Below are 26,369 nucleotides of genomic sequence, written 5' to 3' on the forward strand. Positions count from 1 at the left end.
ATTTTGTAAAACGATAAAAATACGATGTGCGAAGAACACTAATGAAATCTACAAAATATAATTTTGAATGGCAGTTTATAATGTTACTGTAAACTATGTTGAACGGAAAATAACATCATTCACCGGTCATTAATGTTATTGACCAAATACCTACACGATACAGAGTACAGACGTATAGTTATTGTTATAAATCAGATATTATTTTTTACAAATAATATTAATTATACAAATATCCTGTATCCGATTAATCTTTATCATTATCAATATTACCCATTTCATACGGTTAAATAATTAATGTTATTCACTAAAAAATCACGATAATTCTCACATTTATATGCAAATAAGGTTAATGACCGCGATGAGTAACGTTATAATATTCCAATACAACATCATTTACCGAACTATAATGAATGTAAAAAGTTATAATGATCTACTGAGATATACTATAATATCTCCCAATTTATAATAAGTCGCGACCAATAATTAATTAATATACACACAAGTAAATTATCTGTGCGCATATCAATACCATACTATATTTGATTATGCCGTACAAAATCTTTGTATTGAAGATAATAATTCTTAAACGAAGCGAAAAATTAAATCAGTAAAACATTTGTTTTATTATTACTATAGGATACGTTCTTATTAGACATTTTGCACAATTGTCTAGACGAGTGGTAAGGGTGTAACGATGTTATACAGTTACAATTATACAATTAATTATGTGGTTATACATCTTGATCTCGAATCTCAAATTACGTGTGAATGCATTAACTATCTATATCATTAATACTATAAAGAAAACCTATTAAGAAAATAAAATATAACCTCACGTTTCAACTTTTAACAATTATTATTTTCATCTACAAGAATATAATAAGTACTGCTTCGGTGATAATTAAATCGATATTTTATGAATCATTATGCACGAATTAAATTTATTTGATTATAAACACATTTACATACTGACATTAAGACGCTAAATTGTATTTACTATTCGAAGTATGATTTTCAGAGAAGATAAATAAAAAAATTTTAAATTTGAACTATCGTCAAAGTATGCTATTTATATTCAATAAACATAAAATTATTTTCATATATTATTTTTTAGCTAAAATATTTTTAGTAAATGTTGTTATTTTTAATAATATGGTATATTATATAGACATTATGGAATAGTATACACATACTATGTATTACATCTATATTGTGTATTTACATGATGTTTATTGAAAATATACATATAAATATATCGTATTAAGTGGCATGGTGACACTTATAAGTCATAATAATAAAACAATTTACATTATCGAAGTAAAAAAAGATATGATGCATATATATATAGGCACAATAAACCAACAGACTACAGTGATCGATGAGAACCATCGAGATGTCCATTCACTTTTTAAAATTGATTATCAAATAATAATAATAATAATTATTAACCTAGTAATATAATTTATGATCAACGGTTTATAATATTTTAATCGATATTTTATTATAAATTGTTTTATAAAAATTAACAATAACTTGAAAAAAACAGTTAGATTATAATCTAAAATATATATTTACATTTTACTCACGTATTACGTGTGTACCGAAATACTGAAAAGTAAATATCAAATAATAATAATACATATTTTATACTATATAATTTATAAGAAATATAGAGTTAATAATTAATATTATTCAAACAATGAAGTTTGTATTATATTATTAATGATAAAATTTCATTTTTGGTTTAAGAACAAAAACATTAGACAAATTAAAAGTGTTTTTATTGAAATGTCAACGTATTGTAAATTATTTATATAATAATAATAATTTTCAATTGCTTGAAAATAACGAAAGTAGGTATAAAATGCGTTAAAAAATTATTTGATATTTTAACTTATTTATTAATTCCCAAGTTTTTAAAAGTTTAAACATACAAGTAATAACTATAAGGTTTAAGTATAAAATAATATTACTATCTTAATGTTAGCTTATAGCTTAAAAAGTTTTTTGATAAGGTTTTGGTAGAATATTAACTTATTAAAATGTGAAAATTAGCAAAACAGAAATTGTATTGTTCGATAAAATTATTAACAAATACAGATGTATAATATTGTAATCGGTTAAAATAAACTATGAATGATACATTTTTAAGAAAGTATAGATAAAATTGTTTTCATGACTATAAACAAAGAAATTAACAATACGAACAATATTATATTTTGATATTAATAATTATTGTTATTACCTAATACACATATCAACGTGGTGACTATATGCAAAATTATCTATATAAAAATATGTGTATTTAATGTTTAGATATTGTAGTTGTTTCAAAAATGGTGAAGTATGTAACTATTGATAATATAGAATTTTTGTCACGCTATAAAATAAAAAAAAATAGTTTTATGAAAAAACGGAAGAAAAAGAACAATTTAGTAGGCTAATAGTAGCCATAAATTAAAAATTCTGTATTATCGTCAGATGTTACCATGCAATGACGTATTAGAGAGTGGTAACTGACAACCACGATCTCGTATTTATAATATGTATTATGATTTAACCATAAATTCAATCATATTATTGAATTTAAATTATCTTTTTTTTTTGTTTTAAGATACTTTTAGATTTATAACGAAATAATCAATGTGACGTATTGGTTTTATAATAAACGTGTTTTAATTTTGTATACACTCTTTTGAGCACATCCACAAACATTCGATTTCAAAATTCGATTTTGCACTTTGATGGTGATTTCTACAGATGAAAAATCGAATCTAGTTGGTATTTTGGGAGGATCTAAAGTTATGAAGTTAGAATTCTTCATCAAATGTTCAACTCCAAATTGAAAATGTATTTTTTTTTAATGTAATTAAGATCTTGTTTCAATATTAATTTTTAACTCAACTTTGAAGATTTTCCTAATAAATGCTCAAAATTGAATTAGGTATTTTATACTTGCAAGTTTTAATCAAAATTTAGATATTTTTAATTAAAAACATTTTGAAAATATGATTTTATTCGAAATTTTCAAATGATTTGCAAAAATGTTTGATTTAAAACTTAAGTTATTCGTGAATATTGAAAAAAAAGTCTGAGGTTCGAGAATCTGTTTTTAATTTGAGTAATTAAAATCGTCAAACGCTCGCCGAACAAACGATTACACATTAAAATATAATATATATATATATATTATAAACATATTAGGTATTTTGATAACCGAATGTTAAAATGCCATCATAATATTATCATGATGACGTCAAATTGTCAAATAAAATTTCAATATGCGTTGTTACTTATTATGCATGGATTATAATGGTCATACCGTAGTGATGGGCCTGGAATGCGGTGGCCGTGGGGTTGGGCCACATGATGGCCGCGGCGGCTGCGGCGGCGGCGGCGTTCTGGTAGAACGGCGGTGTGGCCGACGACGGTGACGACGACATCGGGACGACGTTCGGGTGTCCGGCGGCGGTAATGCCGCCACCGCTGTTGTTGGCCGGCGAACCGGCGGCGGCGGCGGCGACGGAGACGTGGTGACTGCTGCCGACCTGTGGCCGGGCCGTTGCGCTCTGCCACGTGCTGTGCGTGGTGGCGCCTTGGACTGCGGTGCCGACAACGGTGGACGGTTGCGACGGCGGCAGCGGCGGTGGCGGCGGTGGTGCGCCGTACTGGTGGTGCGCAAGACCGAACATATTTGGCTTGGACGACGGCACGTACACTATCCGATCGTGATGGTAATGACCGCGGTAACCGTTTTCTGTAACCACAAAAACCAAATCATATTACACGCGTTTAATAATCAATGTACAAAAATAATACAAAATAATGTAACATTTTTTTATATATTATATATTATGCACAGTAAATATATATTTTTCGATGCGTATCAGACCAATAATAATACATTTTTATAATATGACGTATGTGCCTATAGCCATGGGGTGATACTTTTTAAGAGGTGACATATTATTATACTTAAGTAAATTGCGTTTTTTGTCTTTTATTATAATTAATTTAATTGATTGCTGTATTATATAATAAAAATATGAGTTAACTATAAACTTTATACGTACTTATGGACTATAATAATAGTTGTTATCGATGTGTGCGATGAAAAAATATTCATCCAAACGAATTGTTTTAACTATAAAATAACCCAATAAAAAAATTAATTCGTTTGGTTCATTGAAAATCGCCGAATAATTATATAGTTCAAAATTCTACGAGATTAGATGGTCAATTTATGTTATACCAAATAATAAATGTCGCGCATAGACACCAATGACCGTGATGCATTGATAAGAGCGTTTTTTATTAAAAAAAAAATAAAAATCTCTAATCGCTGAATGTCCCCAACGCGACAGTAGGTAACAGAAAAAGATGAGCAAAACAAAATGTTGAAAACAGATAGTAGGCATACAACTATTAATTTATATGTTAAATGAAGAATCGATAAAAAATTAAAAAATAATTATGAATGTCCGATCGTTAAAAAGATATATCGATAACTGGACATGTTCCACAAGTTCTTTAGATTAGGTCATCTACTATAGCTATGCCGACTCGTTAGCTTCTTATTAATTTATACCATCACGAGCGAACCTCGTTTATACTGAGATCAATTTTATAATTTGTTTTTGAAATATACATTTTAAGTAAGAATCTCGATTTGATTCAAATGCAGTCCAAAAATTCAGAAACCCAGAATACAATACTCGTTAACCTAAAAAGACAATTACCTGTAATTTAGCAGATAAATAAAATTAAATAAATAAATTTATTCAAATATGAGTAGTTTTATATTGTAATGTAAAAACATAATCACCCACTGTATTTTACATTCCAAGTAACATAAATACAAGAGGTATTAATGATAACATCATTAGGTTATAAATATCAAACTTAATCATAAGTCATAACAATTATAAAATTGTTGATTGAATGCGATTAAAAAATTAAAACTGTAATTTATATTATATTATTTCATACGTATATATTTATTATTTTTGTTTTTCTTACCACATGAATATTATTTTACAGAAAAAAATAAACAAATTATTTTTTACCTGATGAATGTTGGCGTTTGTATGGCAATAATATACCTAAGCAGCAATTAACAAATTGCATTAAAATATTTATTAGTAAAAATATGCATTATTTATTCCTGAATAAGTTAATTTTGTTTATTAAAATATATTATAATTTATTATAATAAAACAATTGCAATTATATAATACATTAAAAATTGAAAAGATAATTATCTATTTTATTTTCATTTTTTTTTTATTATTTATCATTATTATTATTATTATTTTTTTTTGTTACATAAAATAGCTTTTAACGTGAATTATTAATAATTTTTATTATTTCATACAATTATTTTATAAATGTTACGACTTGAGATCGAAATATTTATTATCAATTTAAAATTTTGTTAACTGAATTCCTAATTATAATCTATAATATATTTTTATCTTTGTTTTTACAATAAAGTGTAATTTATAGAAACCATTATATATTAGAATACTAGATGCTAATCTTCTACTTTTTAATATAGAAAATTATATCAACTATTATAAACGCTAAACAGTAAACATAATATAATATAATATACTATCTTATTAGTCCAATTTTAACTGAATATTTACAATGAATACTGTAAATAAGAGTATCAAGAGTCAAGACAATCTAATTTATTGTAAATATAATGATACTATAAAGTATAAATACATAATTATGGCTGTATACGTAGACAAATAGTATGTTCCATCGATTAGATAACATAATTATAATATTTTAGTTACTAAATCATAGTACGCAAGGAAATCAAAAACAAATGGTACGACAAACAGCTGTTAACTTAGTATGCCACTATATAATTTAATAATAAATAACTAAAAAAAAAGTTAATCTACAAATTAAACATATTTCAAAAGTGAGAAAAAAGAAATAATATCTATGACTTGGTTATGTAAAGTGTTAAACACAATTTTTATTTCTAACATGACAATAGTAGTTATGTTTCTCTCTTACCTTTTGTGTGTGTAGTTATATAATATGCACAAAGAAGAACGATTTTGAAAACTTACTTTTATGTACAACACCAAACTTTTAAAACGTAAATACTTAGGAAATAATTATTATAAATGAAATTTAAAAAGGTAAAAAGAACCGTATAACATCAGCGTTTATAAATTTGTTAAAAATAAAATATAATAATTTATGAGCTAGTTTTCTACGTGCGGTCCGAGAGAGCAATAAAAACGTTTTCAAACCGACGCGACGACAGCTAATCGCGTGCGTAATCGCACGCAGCGGACTAATGATAATTGTCGCGTTTCGTCGCGATCTGAGATTGCCTTTAAAAATTAAAAATACAATAATATATCAATTGTATAATATTATAATATTATATATTGTTTGATAAAAGACGGGAAAACGATAGTCGGACCAACCAAACGCCGCTGTCCCACGTGATATTTTAATATAAATATTAAATATAATATATAATATATATATTATTATTGTGTATGTGTTAAGGTCTCATATACTCACACAAACCTTATATTATTAACATCAATCGAAATTATTTATTATAACGCCCTAAGTGTGTGTGTGTGTGTGTGTGTGTGTGTGTGTGTGTGTGTGTGTTTTTATTGTTACGAGAGCGGGGCTCGCGGCGGAACGACGTGTCAAAGGTCAAGGCGTAAAAATCAAATCGATAACGCAACAACGTTTTCTTAATCGGTCTTATCGGCATTTTTTGATTTTTATAATGTATGTTTTAAATAGTTTTAATTATTACATGCACAGTATATTTTATTTATGTATATACAAGCCGAATGTCAGCCAAGCCAATGTATAAACGCGTACAAATATGAAATAACGATAATATAACAACATAACTTTCTGATTATGATAGGATAGCGGATGAGTATGAACAAAGTTATATTAAACTATATAGTTAAACTCCCCACCCCATCGACTATCATAAGACTTAACTAAAGTATATTTTTTTTAATCATTATATTTTCTTGACAACTCGCAAACAATAACTTTTAATTTAAATACCAACTGTTCATTAAATAATGTGGTAATATCTATATCTTAGATAAATATCGAGAAAAGCAGATATTCATAAATAGTTATAAATTAGGAAATTAAGTCATAACATTTTTTAAGTCTCACAATATGACAATAATGAGGTACCTATTTGAAAAAAACTCAAGATTTCTTATATATTTATTTTGTTGTCAATAAACTACCTAAATATATGTCCTTATATATGAATGAATAGATAGTTAAACGCGATGTTAGTTATATTTGTTATCTTATGCATACAAACAGTTAATTATTCAATTAATATTGAAAAATGTCTGCTAATAATTCAAAAATTTTGAAAATCATGAAAATGTCACATCCCCAGGTCCTACACGTAAGGGCAGGTAGCCTGTATAGGAAAATTAATGTTTTCTTGATAAGCCGACGATATCCATATTGACCACATCAATGTAGAAGCCTTCGTCCCTCGATCCCTGATCACAGTACCATTCTCGGTATACCATTAAATTTATTTAGCGATTTTAAGTAACCATTACACCTACTTATAATTATTATAAATAACTATTGAGTTTTTACAATCTCAATTTAAGGCATTATAAATTATGAAAATAAGGTATATTAATATTGGAACCTTTTCAATAGAATGAAGAACCAGTGTGAAATAAAAAAGCGTCTTCTGTAGTGGAGCGTATATATTATACATACATACATTATATCATAATATATATCTGTTTCAACTATGTTGTAATAATAAATCTAAACGTCGAAACACTGATGAAAAGAAATGATTGGCTATTTCCGGTGTGTGTATACCTACGTCCTACAACAGTATACTGTATACCTATAAAATAGTCAAGCACTTATACAATAATGACGATTATTTTGTGAAGAGACTGAGAATAAACTGTGAAAAAAAAATTACGTTCAAGTTCAACCCAACCAAACCAATACTACGTAATATAGGATTATTTATCTGATGCTTGGCACCTGGCTTCCTATAGGATTTACCTACTTGATCTTATTCAACACGACTTTATATTTTGAAAATGAGTTGTTAAAGATACTGTGAACATACTTCCATAGCCATTAATGAGTAATTACTTAGGAAGTAGGAACTATAAACCATTAGCAAACAAAACGAATAATTTGTTGGAGCAAGTATGAGATGAATTTGGCATTATATTATTATTTTGATTGTATATTTGTTTCTATAATCAAGTTAAGTCGTTTAGAACCTATTAATAAGTTCCTATATACCTAACGGCTATACCATAAACTAAATTTCAAATATTAACTACCATTGTAAACCTAAAAACTTAAAATGTTTAATCATTAATTGAATTGAATCGTTATGGATAACCCTTCAGTATATGTGTGATAATTACTATTATGCTTCGCGTGGATCGTTCTTTCCACCGAGGGGCTGATTTAATGACGACCCTTGTGGAGTCGATGTGGCGAGGGGTGACGATGCAGGTTCCGGTGGTGGCGCAAGGATACACGGGTATAATATATTATATGGGTACAGGGTAGGTACTTACGCGTGTCACTGGAGACGACACCTGCGTTGGCGCCGACTGTGCTCGTCGACGAACATTGGAACATGACTTCATCGCCCGTTCACGGGTTGTTGTACCGACAGTCGCGGCCGGTTGTCACGGGGGCCACCGTGAATTCTTCGCCTGGTCAACACGAACACACAAAAAAAGAGTTATATTATCACGAATATTGTACTACGGTTTTTGCGAAATATAATGTCTAAACTGGGCACTCATCGTGCAAAACCATGTCACGTTTACGTGATGCGTACAACATACGAAATACCTATCTACTTAACTATAATATAATATTAGGTATGTAATAGGTTTATAATATATTGTTATCATGATAATGCGTAGTGTTCGGACGAGACTGGCTGGTCGGCTGTACGATAGGTATTTGCTACGATATTAATTAATATACAAGAGTGAGGGTAAAAAAGTCGTTCGTGGACATATAGTCGCAGTCGTGCGCGTTATAAGATAACCGACAAATAACAATAAACGATTATACGCGTATTATATACATATATTGTGTTTGTATTATTATACATAGATAAGTAGATAAGTAAAGAACTACTAAAACTGGTGAAATATACCGACGACGACGACACCGTCTTCCGGTCCAAAGGTGCATACGCGATATTATTATAGTATTATAATAATATATACATGCACACACATCGCGGTTGGCGGTATCTTCCGAAAACCCGAGGACGGGCAGTCGGCCGTCGTCGTCAGTCCCGTTGTATTACGGGTATCTATCCAATGTAATAGACCGTAGACAAACTCACGCGTCATTGATAAAATATCAAAGTCCTCGTTAATATAAGGTCCCCGTACACTGCAGCGGTGGCGGTAAAATCCTTTTTTCTTGGCGGTGGCGGTAAAATCGTGTCCGGACTCGTTTCAAGCTGTACCGCCACCGCCGCCGCTGCAGCGTGTGAGGGGTACCTTTAATCGGGATGATGTTGCGTTAAACGACTTTTGGAGGGAAAAAATAATATTATGATCGCGACCGCGGTTACGCTGATTATATTTACAAAAACAACGTTATGTTTTATAATCGCAAGGAGATTCTGAATTTGTCGATCGAATCGCAGGCGAGTAGGTACCTGCGTATTGTCTACGCGGACACACATAACGATGTATTAAACGCCGTATAATTGCGTCGTCCGTTGTAATATTATTTCGGTAGGAATGTTTTAACTCGTAAAAACACGACTCGTATACCTATATAATATGTACATGATTACATGAATATTACTATATTATAGTACGCCAACATAATATATTATTATTATTATATATATCATAGAGGCGCGCGCGCGTGTGTGTGAGATAAGCTTTTAACGAAGGGTTACGTCATGGGCGACAAGGTATATAATCGGCCGAGATAAGTGTAGGCTCCTATATAATAATATAATATAATGCTGCGAAATAATAATATGCTGGTGCACAGGTTCGGACAATTAATGTCGGTGTGATAAGAAGGCTGTTTTCGTGTACATAGATAAGGTAATTCGGTGTGGGACTGTGGGCATTGTGTTTCGAAGAATAATTAACTTCAGTATGCTACACGGGCCGGTAGGCAGGCAAGCATATACGAGGCATAATATAATATATTGTATTATAGGTACGAGTCGGCGCTGCATCGTTATCCGGGTGCCTATATTATTATATTATGCTCGCACTACTGCAGGCGATAACACGAGTAGTACAACTTACACCCATCATAATATTGTTAAAATACGCGATATAATAATGTAATGCGTGTTATCATTATCATTGTCGATACTGTAAGTCCGACAATGATGGTCAGCTGCCCTGTGTGCGAAACGACCGAACGATAAAAGAAGTTTTCAATGTTTTCCTATGTACTTTATACGGTTTACACTGCAAAAGTTGCCACTCCACACCCTTTGAACACTGACTTTGAACCGTGCCCCGCGAATACGAGGCGAATAGTTTTATGCACCTCCCCGCGGTTAGGTTAACGCGGATTAGGCAAACGATATTATATTATACCTAGATTAAAATATATTTACGGTGGACGAAGTAACGCGACGTCGTCGCCTCAAATGAATGTGATAATAATATCGTTGATTTACTACTACATAGTAGCCTACTCTGTTATATAAATTGGATACAATCTAACAATAATATTAATAACAACTCGATATACCTGTAACGTACGTGTTTCGTGTATATTTCGGCTTTAACTGTTGTGTTGCGATACTGCCAGCGTATGTCCTCGAGGTATCGCCCGTCCGAACGATTACGAGTTAACAATGTTTTAACCGTTTACCGGTAAAAAAAAAAATCCAATATTTTTTATAAATTATTATTTCAGACGAACGGAAAACTAAGAAAAATAAACGGTATTATATTATAATGTACACGTATACGAAATGTTTTGTACAGCCTTCGGAGGTTTTTATCGTTCTTTGCCGAACACAAATACGAATGAACAGATGCAGTGCGCGGTGGATTGGGCACGTTAATCTAATCGCTTAATAGGTTATAGAATAATCAGATAGATGGTTCTAATCTAACAGTTTGCTGATGAATAATAAAAAACTAAGAAAAAACCTCGTTAAATTGTTATTCTTCGTCGATATACACTTACGCTGCAAAGAAACTGTTTTCGTAACACACGATTGTGATAATAAAATCATTAAAATCTTCAAATAATAAAAATGTTTTGTAGTGATGGGTAGTTGTAGTGGCCATCCACTCGTACGTTTGACCCTTGTCAGTTACCGATTATTTTGGACCAGCCGAACTAGAGATGACTGAAAAATGAACGCAACGGACAAAATTCGTTCGAAACTATAGGTACCTAATGTACCTACTAAAAGTATAATAATATAATAGAACACCAATCATACATCGGGTTTAGAAATTCGTAATTAAAATACAGGTTTATCAACATTATTTCATAAATTTATTTTAAATTCACTTTTCGTATATTTATTGGATCGACCGAATGGTGTTTTGGCAAGGTAGCAGATCATAGATGATTTTAGTCGGGATTTGAAGTTATTTTATCGATAATATATTATATTATATATTTATACGTTTGACCGTTGTTAATAATAAACTTTTTTCTCAAATAATTTACATTTTTATTTTATTTTGTAGAACGAGCATAGTTTTTAATCAAACAGCACACATTATGATTTTGTGTGTATATAATTATTAACTTTATTATAAAGTGTGAGGTCCAAAGTAACAATATTTGATACGAGTACACTGTACACTACCTATTATAATATTATAATATTATATATATGTTTAAACTATAATGATATTTGATTGTACGATTAACTGATATCAGTAATCGGGTACAATGGGTATGATAGATTACACTATTTGATTAAGTACTTCTACCTACTTTATATTATCGAATTTTTAAATATTTGTCCGAAAATTCTACACACCAAATACCTACGATATGGGACCTCGTCCGTTTTACATTAGTTTTTATTTATATCAGTTACATTAACGAAAAAAGATATCTTATCAGTAATATAATATTGTCACGTACTCTGTTGATTACAGCGAGCGTTAATACTATTTGAAATAAATTAGAGCGGTTTCTCGTGTGCGCCCAATATTCTCTCTCCCTATAAATTATAATAAGACATAAGTACATGTAATAATATAAGTAATTATAGAGCAACTAGTATAATCTATGTAATAATAAAATGTCACGTCATTTATAACTATTTGAAATTGATCATCGTTTATTATTAGGATCACTGATATCTGAAAAATGTGCAACTTAAGATTAAGATAATAGGAGATAGAACCGTTTTTCTAAGAAATGATAAATTAAAATTATAATTAGTGTCTTAGTGTCGAGCAATAACTCCGTATCGTTATAATTCACCACGATATAATTTAAATAATCTGTATAATTATATTTTTATTATCAGTTTACAGTTGAAATAATTGAACTAACTGAAATACCTACATCTAAGATATTGTTTGTTTAGGTTTGGTTTTATACCGAGGTACATCGATTTCCCATGGTTACAATAATTTGCGTTAACCCGAATAGGTAATAAAAGATTTTTCTGATCGATTAAAACAAAATTGGTCGTAGACATATTTTTAAAATGACCTTTTTATAGATTCTGATCTGGATAAAGAAGCGCATTATCCCGACAACGTGGATTGATTTTATTCGCATATCAGCCAAAACGTGTACTATTATGTAATATTATTGTACTGTATGTCTATGAAATTAATATGCAACACGACGAAAACATTCTGAAATCAATCTTATTAATTGATATTATTATTGTCTAATATTTATAAAACAACCCGTGAACATAATTTCTATTATTATTATTAGGTATGACGATTAAATACTTTGAGATATTATGTAATAATAATAATTTATGTTCACAGAAACATACGCGACCAAACAAACGGACACTTATGAACGCATTAACACCGATCGTTATTTTTTTTTTTAGTGAAATAATCAACTTGATCGCCAACGATATTCTTGAACTAGACACTATTTTAAACGTTACATATTGTATCATAAAAAATCTTTTGTACTGGATATGCGTGTTATATTAGCCGTCATAATAATACGAGTATATCACGCTTTCGTTTGATATCCAAAAAAAACTTATTATATACATGCGCTCGGTGCACGTAAAAACAGTTTTAAACTGAAAAATCGTATCCATAAACATACAAACAACAAGGATATAATATATGCGTAGGAGGTACCCTAATAACATTTTAAAGTATGTAATTGTGTATTCGTGGTCTATTGGAGTTATGTTCTGGTTACTAAATATGTATGTAGATGCGTGTAAATATGTATATAAGTATGTTTAATAATGTGTATAATATAGTCTATATTAATGTTGTCTTGTAGTAGTGCCCCGACCTAATAAATAAAAACCCGTCAGTTATTTGAAAAGGGCGAATGTGTGTCTTGGGCGTAATGATATTTTATGGTTTTGAGACAAATGCAATAAATATTGGAGTCTATTTAGGTTAGTAATAGATTTAATGTGCAGAGATTTATATTTTCGTTTTATTATGTTTTATACAATGACTTTAGGATATATTTTTCAAAAAATATACATATGAATCGCAATTATTATTAAACCAATGTGTTAGGTAATTTGTTAATTAACATTTTTAAAAAATATTGTATTTCTATAATGATGAATTAAGACTTTGAAATTAACAAAAAAAAAAAAATTGAAATTAAATATTATGATTCAACTTCGCACAAATGAATGATCGGCGTGCAGTGCGCTGCACACATTAAATGATTATAATATATTAGGTATAAAATCTAAACAGTAAACAGGGTTATTAAAAATGACTATAAACTATATTATTACTATAATGTAAAATAGTATACTTTATCCATTAGGTGTAATGGAATGATTACTATGCTTTTATACTAGAGAATAATATTATTAATTTATATTTCCGATTCAAAAGATCAATAAATAAATCATTGAAGAATATTTTATGTGTGTGTAAAATTAATTAATTAAATCTGTTTTATTAATTTAATACTGATCTTACCGAGTCTACCGAACATTTAAATAGTAATAATAGTAATTAAAAAATGGTAAATGGATAATAAGTAGGTATATACCTACCTAGGTTAATTTTCAAGCTATTATACCTATTTATTAAATATAACTGTACTTTGATCTTAATTTCAAAATACAATTTGAGTTCTTAAGGTAACCTTTTATTTTAAAAATATATTACAATCTTATGAATTTAGTATTACACCTATTGATCCCAAAATCAATATTAATTATGAGAAACAGAAATTGTGATTATTTTTTTTATCTATACATATTATTAAATATTTGATAATTTGAAAATAAAATTGAAATATTATTTGGTGTTCGATACTTATATCGCATCTAATATTATAATTTAAAGAAATAATATTAGATACATATTATAGTTAAAAAATTTAAAATAGATTAACATTATGGAAATATATTTTTACATATTTTAAAGTTTCGTTGTATTGTTATTTAAAATGTTTTTTTTTCAGTAATATATGATACTATTATACAGAATTTTATCAGATCAGGACGAGACGGCAAATGTTTTGATAATCGATTAAAAGCCAAATCATTGTATAATAATTTTATATTATAATTTATAAGACATAGGAAAAAAATATGATTATTACCAATATGCTTATAAAAATTATTTATCTATAACCATTGTTTTTATCACCTTATCATAAGTTTATCGTTTGTAACGTGATCTGGGTATTGATCGTGTGTAGATAGAACAGTTTACCGTCTACGGGATTTCTCGAAATGATTATAATATATGACATTATAAACGACTGCAGTAATGACCTAAAATAACTTACCAAGGCCATAAGAAAGGTGCTTTGTATAATAAAATATATGTCTATGAGATATATGATTTATATCATGTATACAGTATATCTATATTTATCAATAATTAATACAAAACCGTACTTAATATTTCTATCTCATATAGGTATATTTAACGTATAAAAATTTAAAAAATACATCGAAAATTGTATCCATTAATATGTTCAATCTATAGAATATATTATATAATATTGTACAGTATATTGTTATATCAAACAAACCGACAAGATTTCGTGCGATAGTGAGAAAAAAACACGTTTTTAAACAAAAAGAACCATTTGCAAATCTATAGACAGTTGACGCGTTTTTTATTATTTTAATACACATAATATCACTACGATGCTGTTTTTAAAAGCATGCCATAAACCTATACAAAATAAAACTATACAAGACAAGTTTTAAGTACCTACATCTACATCATCGGTGTTTTAATATTCAGCTCGAATCTAAAATTCATTGCACCTATTTCGTGTATAATATTATACATACAAAAGGATAAGCTCGTCTTCTGTTTATAAAACTTGACTATACTATATGTAAGTGTGCATGTGTCATTAACAGATTAACCACATACACACACACACACACACACACACAATATGGCGTATATAAATAATAAACTAACATTGATATTATTAATGCACGGGCCAAGATGATTGTGTTAGGATTTATAAATTATATTTTTTAATCTCATTCGTGTGACCGCACAAACCGGTCCCATCAGTAGCGTATAGTGTTATTTAAATCGTCGTGACTGATTTAAAAGTTATTTGAATAACATTTTTTTTTAACAATCCGTCAACAGCCAGTAAATCTAACCTAATACGATTTTAACGATATGAATGTATTGACACGGAGATTCTTGAATGAAACATTAATCATTAGAGTACCAGTGCACATACCTGTTTGGATATTTACTTCTGTGCTAATTAAAATATAATTAGATCAGAAAATAAATGTTTAGTAAAAAATAAAAATATTCATATATTACAATCATTGTAAAATATCAATGGTATATTATACAGTGTATAGAACGTATAGGGTAAAACCGCTAAAAACTAATGATACACTAATACTTCTAGTTTTTATTTTTATGAAAAAAAGTGTTATAACTATCTTAATCCTAAAATGAAATCGTCATGATATTATTATGTATAATATAGTTTATAAATCAACAGTTGGATTACACTCGTTGCGATATTGGTTGGTTGATATATTTATATACCTAAAGGCTAAAAGAATCGAATTCATTAAAATAATTCAAAATATAGTATACTTGTATGGAACAAATTAAATATAATATTTTTCTATTTTATAACAGTTTCATTTAAGTCTCCTATGACATGATAATTACTTATTTTAGTTAAAATACAGAGTAATAGGTTACTATTATAAACTAATAGGTATATAAATTTATTATTTATGGTTTCATAACATCTTTAAAAAAATTATTAACTTTATAATTATTATATAAAAAGTTGCCTTTATTAAAATATTTCAATAGATCGCATTTACGTTGTTTTCGCCATTTAAATACCTATTAAGGTTATTTAACTAGAAATGTCAATAAACAATGACGAGTACATGACGAATCTACATTAAAAAATAATGAATATTGAATGCTATTAAGTTTGATAATATTCTTACAGATTTCAAATTTAAATTTACCTAATCTAGTTAGTATTTAGTACTAATTAATGATTAGTAATTAGTATATGTTATAATTAATAATGTTTCCAAAAGATGCTTTTATAAGATTAATTTTATTCTAGAAAAGTAAAATACAAAACTCGTCGAGAAAATGATAAATTACCAGTTCAATGCTAACGTGATTCATGAATACCCAACACATGATATATTTAAGAAAATACATTATTAAAATCGACTAAATTAAGTTGGCCAATAATAGTTAATTAATCTTAGGTATATTTTGTTTTATTCAAATGAGTGATTTGTGCACTGTTGCGTAACTTTTGTGTACCTTATGATTATGACGTATACATTTTAAGTGTAACGTATAATATAGTATCTAATATAGGTATTATAAAATAATAATTTTTTCATGTGTATTTATCGTGAGAATATATAAATCATGATTCTTAGTAGGTATAGCATAATTAAAATGATTAAAAAAAAAAAATCTAAAACATTTATATTGAGTCGTTAATTATGATCGTTGGATTTTTGTCTTTATTTTTACAGTTGCTAAACACATATACAAAGTATTTTTTCTATTTGTTTATATTAATATATGCGTTATCTCGTAATCATATTGGTCACTGGATAATCTAGTATGGCGTCTTGAGAAATGTTAATTTTTAACAGTCACCAGGAAAAAATTCAATCCGGGCCCGTGCGATAAAAACATCCTCATTCATCTGATAATTCTGATATAATATACAGCAACTCGTCTCGATCATAACGAAAATAAAGTCAAAGAAATTATAATAATGTACATTATTTACAAAATTTTTGTATCTACAGTTTTCATTAAATTATGTTACAATAATATACTGAAAAATAAAAAACATCAACGTTATGAAGATGGAAGAATCAGCACACGCGCGATGACTAAAACAATGATGATGGGTGTACTTGAAGAGTGTTATAGTTGTGAGTCTTATTATGAATCTTTTAACATCTAACAATGGTGTTTTTTTTTAATGTTTAACTTCTACCGGGTTTTCGGTACATACAAAAACTAAAGAGACTTTTGAGTATAATATGATCAGTGGCGCCAAAGTCCAAAATTTTACCAATGACATTAGACACCTTCACATATAATTTTAACACCAACCTATTTCTTATAATTACCTTACCATACGCCAAGTATAGTTTTTATGTTGTCTATTAGATAAATTGTATTGCTAACATTTAAAAATAACACACAAATAAGTAAAATATATCAGTTTCTTTTTATAGAATTATAGAATTTTCTAAATTGTACAATCAATGACAAAGATCATCCCTACAACCTAATAAATACCTAATAAATATATATATATATTGGTACCACTGAACATGATGATCACCGAACTTAAGGAAATAAATCGTCTGCGGCCGTTAAGTTATAACTGCGCTCAATTTTTTATGAAAATGAGATTTCTGTTAATTTTTGGGGTAAAAAAAAAAAAAACAAAACTGCGTCAATTAGACAAGAATAATGATTAAGTAAGCAAAATTTAATAATATTTTAAATTCATCGCATTCCAGAATAATTTTTCTTACGCCATATACGTTTTACATAAAACATACAATATGCTGTTAATTATTGTAATATGTTGTACAAAGAAACAAAAAACGTAAATACGGAAAATAGATAAGCATACTTATCTCCTTGAAAAAATAAATAAAATAAAATATTAACAATACTAATTCATGTAGTAATCTTGTTCTAAGTAACATTACTTTAAGAAATGTAAATCGTGTAAGGTATAATAAGAGTAAATTACAAAATCGATAGGATGAAATAAACCATCATAACACGATAATGTATTAGTCATTAGGTTTAAATATTATCGTATATTTTTAACATAATATGATCATTTGATTTAACGATAGCATAGATAAGTTACAAATAACAAACAGCGCTTATAGTAGATATAGGTACATTGAAATAGTATATTAAAGAAACGATTTTTCTTAATATTATTTCCACTTTAAAGTTTTAAGTTACCTATATAGGATATAAAATCGACAAGCTTAAAAAATTATGTTAGGTATACTTCAAATATTCATGAATTTGAATTTTATGTCTGAAAATTCCGGTAATTTAGATCATTTTATGTACATAATATTATAATAGTGTATGTTTTATAAATTATATTATACACTTAAATAAGTTAAATTTATAATTTATTAAATTATTCAATTAATTTTATTATTAATAATTTAGTATTAAAATATTATCAATACCTATTATCATTAAGCAGTCGTAACACTGAACTGTAAACTTTTTTATTGTTTTGTATTTCTTATTAATCGATACATTTTATATGGACGTAAGCAAATTTTGGATTACATAACATACCGACTTGAATTATAACTAATAACATAAAAATTCGATTAAAATGTATATGTTTAGTATACATACATAATAACTCTTCAAAATAAATAAAAACAATAGGAATAACAATTCTAATATAAAATACTTAGGTACCTACCTATAAATATTAAGTAAAAATTACAATAATTTAAAATTTTAAAACAATATTATGATTTATAAAATCATACAAATTGGGATGACTAAACTAAAAGCATCATATTATCGTCTATCATAAGTAAACTTTTTGACGTTAAAACAAATTTATCTATTACCTATTTAAATGTGTTGAATAATAATTTTAGGTAGCGCGATTGAAAAATAATTAAAATACTTAAAATAACTGTAGCATAATAACTTTACGTATATTAAAACGATATTCTATTATTATGAACAATTAGTTGTATTAAAGCAAATGTAATTATATAATAAATAATAACATAGAAGTAAATTACTTGGTTAAACACTGCGGCAGTATGGGATGTAAATACGACTCGATGTATATATTGAGCGTTGTCACTGTGGGGGAGGCATCATCGTCGAGGCGACTTGACTTAGAAAGAACGTCGTCATAGCTTTCAAGTTTCGACGTTGATTCGAAAAAAAGGGCGTGTGTGTGCGCGTGTGCATGACAAAAGCCACGGGGAAAATTAGGTTGCCATGGAATCGACGGATTTTCCCGACCAATTATTAGGGTGTACGAGCCGTTCCGCCCTCGTCGCGTGCGCATTCGCCGTTCAAATTGCCAACCTATACAGTATACATATACTGTTATATTATTAGGGTTATAATTATGTAATATATAGTATTGCGTTGTAGCATAAAAAATAAGTCTCGCGAGGGTTCGAATTTTTTCGATTCCACCCTCCGATAATCGTCACACTCCGCCTACCACCACGGCCCGTCACCCCTTGTGTAAACAACCGCCTACCTGCTATAAGTATGCTATAATCATAATATTATATAGTAAAAAGGACTTCCGTGTTTTACGTCTCGAAAACCTCTTTTTTTTTTTTATTGCTATTATACTTATACCTACCTAAATATATTATAAAGCCACTCGCGACAGTCATTGCGCGTTGAACTCGACAGAGATGAATTTATATAGCTGATACTTATCTCGTTGGGTTGACAGTTTGCACACGGACGGTCCGGAATTGTATATTATTATTATATAATATGTACAAACGAATTACGATTAGGACACGCGTCTATTATAATATTACACAGAACGAATAACAAGTCTCACCCCGTACGTTAAAATAAATAAATAATAATAATATAATACGCGCCACATGCCGTGCGATATTGACTAGTGGATTAGATAATTAAACTATGTAAATACAAAATAACTATACTATATTATGGTTTATAACGAAAAAAAAACTTTTCTATAGCAATATTATTTTCTGTATAGACAGAATTTGCGAGTTTTTGGCATCGAAGAGAAGAATTTAAAGAAAATGTTATATTATATAGACTGTGAATAAATTAAAATATGTAATCCACTTTTACCGAAATTATTCATTATTTTTTGTAATCGTTTTTCGGTAAGATAAAAACTTTATAGTTTTAATAAATTATTTTATTATATGCCTATTTAGTTAATACTCTTTGAATAATGTAAATTAGTTATTTCCACTATATCCACACGCTGTAATGTAGGTATCCATATTACATGAAGATAGATAGGTACACCCATGTATATTTTAACCACTCTGTATAATTAATAATCATTATTTTCAGTCAATACTTCTATTATTGTACTCGTATACTATGTAGTGACGTTTTTATACGGAATTCTTATTTACCATTCGAGTTAAACAGTCCAATGTTTTGCCTCAACAAAATTATAATCTCTCGCATGTCACGTAAAATTGTAAAACTAAACAATAAGTAGAGAAATCTAAAATCTTATCAACCTGCTGCAGGTCACAAATAGTTCTTGGTATCTACGTCAGATTTAAAATTAAATCAACTCTTACTGATTATAATAAAAACAAATTTAGTAAGGATTTCTGACCAGTTAAATTATAACAAGAATAAACAAAATCTCTACTGTCTCACACAATATCTATAAAGACATACCTCACGCGTCAATATAATATTAAGTACTACCTAATTCGATGTATCTACTGTCAGTTGTTTCAATGACGTTAAAACTATTTTATTATTTAACATTTTAACGGACAGTCGTATTAGACCCTAAAACGAACAAATATACCCTTCCCACGTATTTAAAAAGACCGGTATTTTATCACTTAGTTAAGTATCTATATAATATTATTATAATTATTATTACTTACGGGCTACGAGTACCTATACTAAAACTATTGGAAATAATATCGACAGTAAACCACATGGAATGTTCGTAACAAAAACAGTTGTCTTGCCAAAACATTTTGACAAGCCTTATTTGTATAAAAGTAAATGAAAAAAATAATGGTAACGTTATTCATACATCAAAGGTTAACTATTACCTATCGTTTATCAAAACAAATTAATAAAAAAAACATATCATAATATAATTTCTTAGAAACGAATTACAAATTTATAAACTAAAAACTAATATAGTTTGTATTAATGATAAATTATAATTTAAAAGTAACAATGTAATACATACCTATAACATGTTCTTTAATTTTTTTTAAATATATGACTACATACAATATATTAAATATTTAAATATCCTAGTAAACAAAAATTTTTCATCTTTTTGGATTTTTATAGTAAAATATAACTTTTTTATTATCAAAAACCACTGAACTAATAGTATATCAACTAAATTTAATTAAAAGTTTAAAACTGATACCTACGGCAACGGTTTTTAACCAATTATTTGTTATCTACTAAATCAATTATTTAAAATATTAATATTGTTTATTTGTATTGATATTTGATAAATCATAAATACAAAAAAAAAAAATAATGAATAGAAAAGCATATTACGATGTAAATAATGGATATGCTCCAGACTTATATAGAGGTTTAACAAAATAAAGGCTTTAATTAATAATAACAACAAACAATAAATAAATATCAAACCGTAGTAAAATATACTATATATTTTATATATAATTCTATATACTATATAGATGTATATATTCGCGAAGATTAAGATTAGATAGCTAGTATAAAAACATTTTTTTATAAAACGTTCAGAATTTATGTAGAAATACTTACAAATTTCAGTCGATTTATCTATTCCCATGCGTTGTAAATAATCGGTGAATTGGTGAGTATGACTGCAGCAACAAACAAACAACAACAGTATGACACAGACGACCAAACCACTAAATCGATACACAAATGTAAAATCGGTTTACAATTTGTGTGTAATGTCCATATAAATATCGTGTAAAACGAAACTAGTGATGATAATATTATATATTAGACTCGCGTACGTAAAATGTCTAGTCGAGCGCGCTGCGGATCAACTGATGCCTGATGGTGGTGAAACCGTTCGCTGGCTATCGGTTTGAAGAAGTCTTAAGAGGCGGAGTCTATGCCGTCCGCCTGTCGCCATGTACGATGAATTTTACATTAATTTTTCTTTTCGTTGTCTCTTTTCTCTCACCCCCTTCTCCCCTCTCCGACATCGTGCACGCGACCTACACCGAATCATGCGTTCAGATTTTCAATTATTATTATCATTATCGTTGAAAACCGGGTCCATTAACAGGCCGATCTCGCGCTGTAAATACGAGCGAGGAGGATTAGTGTAGAATTTTGGCTTGATGAAAAAAAATCGTATTGCACGAAATCACAGTCCATCAGAAGATTCAGCTGACAGACAATGTACACATTATTTACTTTTTAAATATACTTACATAGTATACCTATGTCTTATATACATAACTGAAATACCAGTTTTTATTTTTAGTTGTATTATTGTCATATTATTTATATTTTAATCGAAATATATGCTTGGAAATTAGAAACACATAGTGCGAGTATATATGGGACAATATATAGGTTCTATACGGTTCAACAATGTATTATTGATGATATAATTGAGGTTTATAAAACCAAGACACTAAGAAGTCAAACTATGTTAATCATACCTTTCTAAAAAAGCTTTCCACATTAAAACCGGAATTAGCCAAACTCATATAAATTGACATTTTCAACTGCAAAAATTGAAACAGCTCAAATGTGTTCTTCAATAAAAAGTTAAAATAAATAAATCTTTGACGATTATAATAAACTAATACACACCATGTTTGCACTACACTAATAGCCGTTTAAATATATGTTTACGGCTTTATAAGACCATTATCAACATAAGTCATAATGTTACTTGTATAGTTGTATAACATGATTTTGATTAAATGTCAATATAAATACCAAACCTTTTACATGATATTATTATAATATTATTAATAGTATATAGTCATACGGACATGCAGTTTACTACACATTACACAGAAAACTTATTCTTAATAAATTTATGAAAAGAAATTTTAATTTAAATTATATTAAGCCCATGTTAAACGAATTTTTTAAATTAGTTTTGAGATCACTCAATCAAAATAAATTTTAAATTCACTTATGATTTTATAATTATAGTAATATCTATAATATTTAAAATACAGATTATATAATCTTAATCAATGAAGATCCATTAAATATCACCAACATTAAGTTTCGTCGCTAATTTAACTATACTTCGAATTTCGATTAAAAAAAATAAGATTTTAAAGCTGTGAAAATATAATGAAAATATAAATTTTTAAAATGTACACATGCTGTCATTTTGATATTTATTTCCAAATTGTTACGACTTAAATAAAATAAACACTCGAAATAGTAAATTCATTCAATAAAACAGTTGAATATAATTACATTTTTTACTTTATAAAATATATTATAGATAATATCCGAATACATTAGTATTCTTTACTTCTTTATTATAAAAATATAATAACAATATTTATATTTCTAAAAGTTATATTGCATGTTATATACAATATAAAAATGCATCTTCTAAATAAATCTCTAAAAATAAATAATGACCCTATGCTTGTAATAATTTGAATATTTTGTTTCTTTGATCATTCATATATCATGTTAATAAAACTTCTACTGAAGTACTATACAAGTAGATCACAATATATTTTTGAATTATAAATATAAAAACTTATTATTGTTTTATTCAATTACAGAATGCGGAATATAAGTCAGTTTAATTTATTTATTCACCAAAAATTTTCTACAGTTAATACTTCAAATATTATAGATCTGTTAGTATTAATGTTATATTGTTCGTAATAAAATGTTACAGCATTTTTTTTTTATTTATTAAACAGTAACGTTAAAAAATATGTTATTCAACGTTGTTAAGAAACATACATTTTTTAAACTGCAACAATTACTGATTAAATTAAAGATAATGGATTTATCGATATCATTTGAGTGAATTCCATTACACAATACACATTATATTTTCTCTGTTTAGAGACACTGAAATGTAATCTTTTATCTTTCTCTTTAATTATGTGCTTATGTGTTTTAAACATTTTAAAAATTCATTTTGTTAAATAATTTTTTTACTATATTTTGTAATCTAACCAACACCATATAAAATTAGATCAATTTTTCAACTGAGATTAAAAATTTGTTTAAGTTTTAAATTATCTATACTAGTTTAACATGTTTCTTATACAGTTTATGTATATACATATTAAATTATGTAACTTGCGTTGCTATATTTTGTTGTAGGTATATAAGTCATCAACCTATACTTTATATTTTATACAATTTTTTCACACACTATAATATTGTGCTAATTTGATTCGATTAGTTATCGTACTAAAATGATGCCACTAAGACGTATACGAGAGGGGGTATGGGGGAAGGTCAAATCAACTGTATAACCTTTTTTTTATAAAGACAAATAGGTACTTTTATTTTTTTATATAAAAATTTAAAACTATATTCTTTATACTATAAAGAGAATACAATTTATTTATTATTATTTCATTATAGGTAATATATATTTTACATAATAATATAGTGAGAAGATACGCCATAGAGATAATTTATAAATTTTATACACATTAAGTCAGTGTAGTATACTATACACAAAATAATTTTTCTAATTTTTGACCTCTTCATTAGTTATTAATATGACGTTTAGTCAATATTTTACAGTGCTATAACTGATAAAAAAAATTATTCAAAACAAACAAAATAGCATTAAACAGTGGTTTTAGAAAGAAAACATTTAAAATGAAATTCTATAAAGAAAAATAACTAAGAGACAACGTCATTAGCGTTTTTGAAATATATATAAGTTATTAAAAAATTAATTAAAAATTTCAGAAAAAAAAATTTTTGTGCTTAACGATCTGTATGTTATCTAGAATAACGTAAAACTTAATAAAGTTGTTTCAGAAATATTGTTTTATACAAATTTCATAAAATTCGTTACTCTAAAACCACTTTTTAATGTCTTCATTTGTTTTACGTTAACATATATGTTACGTCCTTAGATTCAATTTTTCATTGCTGTCATGTACACCCAGGTCTTTTTTTTCAGAGCATTATAAATAGGTACTTTAAAAAGCCTAGTTTTAGACATTGTTGATCAGATATTTCCTGTACCGATTTCTTCCCCTCCCTATTTACAAAAGCAATGTTAACGCAACTGTTGTGTTTTAGGAATAGGACATATTCCGCTTACAGTTCAATGAATAGCATAGTTTAGGTATTCAAAAATGTAATTAGTCTTACATAATATTTATGGACGTTTCTTTAATAATATGACATTTTTTCGAGTCTATTGCCCAATTTAAATAATTATACTTATGAAAATATTATACTTATTATGCTATAGGATATCTGGATATTAATTTTTCCTGATTCATGTTTTATTTCCAACTTCCAAAATATTTAATACTTTGCTCACATCAAAAATCGTATGTGTGTGATGTAATACTTTTTTCAAATTATTTAAATACAAATAATTTCAGAATTTATTTAATTAGTTTTGTATGCATTTGAAAATATATTTGCGTACCCTATACATGAAAATAATATATAAATAGTACTTGTACGTGTTCGCTAACGATGTTGTCATCATCAGTGCTAAACAAAGACCGAGCCACCGAGGACTCTGATAATACAATAACAATGTTGTTGATATAGGTACGTACCTATACGATATATTTTATGACATTTTTAACTATTTTATACATTACACAGAGTGAATAGTATACATATTGTTTAGTCTATAAGTTATTATATACGTATGCTTTGTACAGTTTAAAATCATAGTCTAGAATCAAGATGAATGTAATATAGAAA

At 27.7% G+C, this 26,369-nt stretch overlaps 1 protein-coding gene across 7 annotated transcripts in view; it reads right to left on the reverse strand.

The window, feature by feature from the left end:
* The window catches only part of LOC114127170 (GATA-binding factor A-like), a 29,155-nt gene extending 6,643 nt beyond the window's left edge, over window positions 1–22,512 (reverse strand). Inside the window, exons 1-4 of one of the 7 annotated variants that reach the window (XM_027991328.2) lie at window positions 22,245–22,512; window positions 19,517–19,811; window positions 8,604–8,744; window positions 3,323–3,757 (exon numbers count right to left, since the gene is read on the reverse strand). In XM_027991328.2, coding sequence (XP_027847129.2) covers window positions 3,323–3,757; window positions 8,604–8,667 — 499 coding nt within the window. In that variant the 5' untranslated portion in view covers window positions 8,668–8,744; window positions 19,517–19,811; window positions 22,245–22,512. Of the gene's footprint in view, window positions 1–3,322; window positions 3,758–6,033; window positions 6,322–8,603; window positions 8,745–9,394; window positions 9,755–10,785; window positions 11,068–19,516; window positions 19,812–22,244 lie in introns of those variants that run through there. The other 6 variants (XM_027991326.2, XM_027991330.2, XM_027991327.2 and 3 more) reach the window with 6 other exon arrangements.
* Between the last annotated feature and the right edge of the window lie 3,857 nt (window positions 22,513–26,369).

The sequence above is a fragment of the Aphis gossypii genome, chromosome 1 (genome assembly GCF_020184175.1).
Source record: "Aphis gossypii isolate Hap1 chromosome 1, ASM2018417v2, whole genome shotgun sequence".
Taxonomy (NCBI): Eukaryota; Metazoa; Arthropoda; class Insecta; order Hemiptera; family Aphididae; genus Aphis; species Aphis gossypii.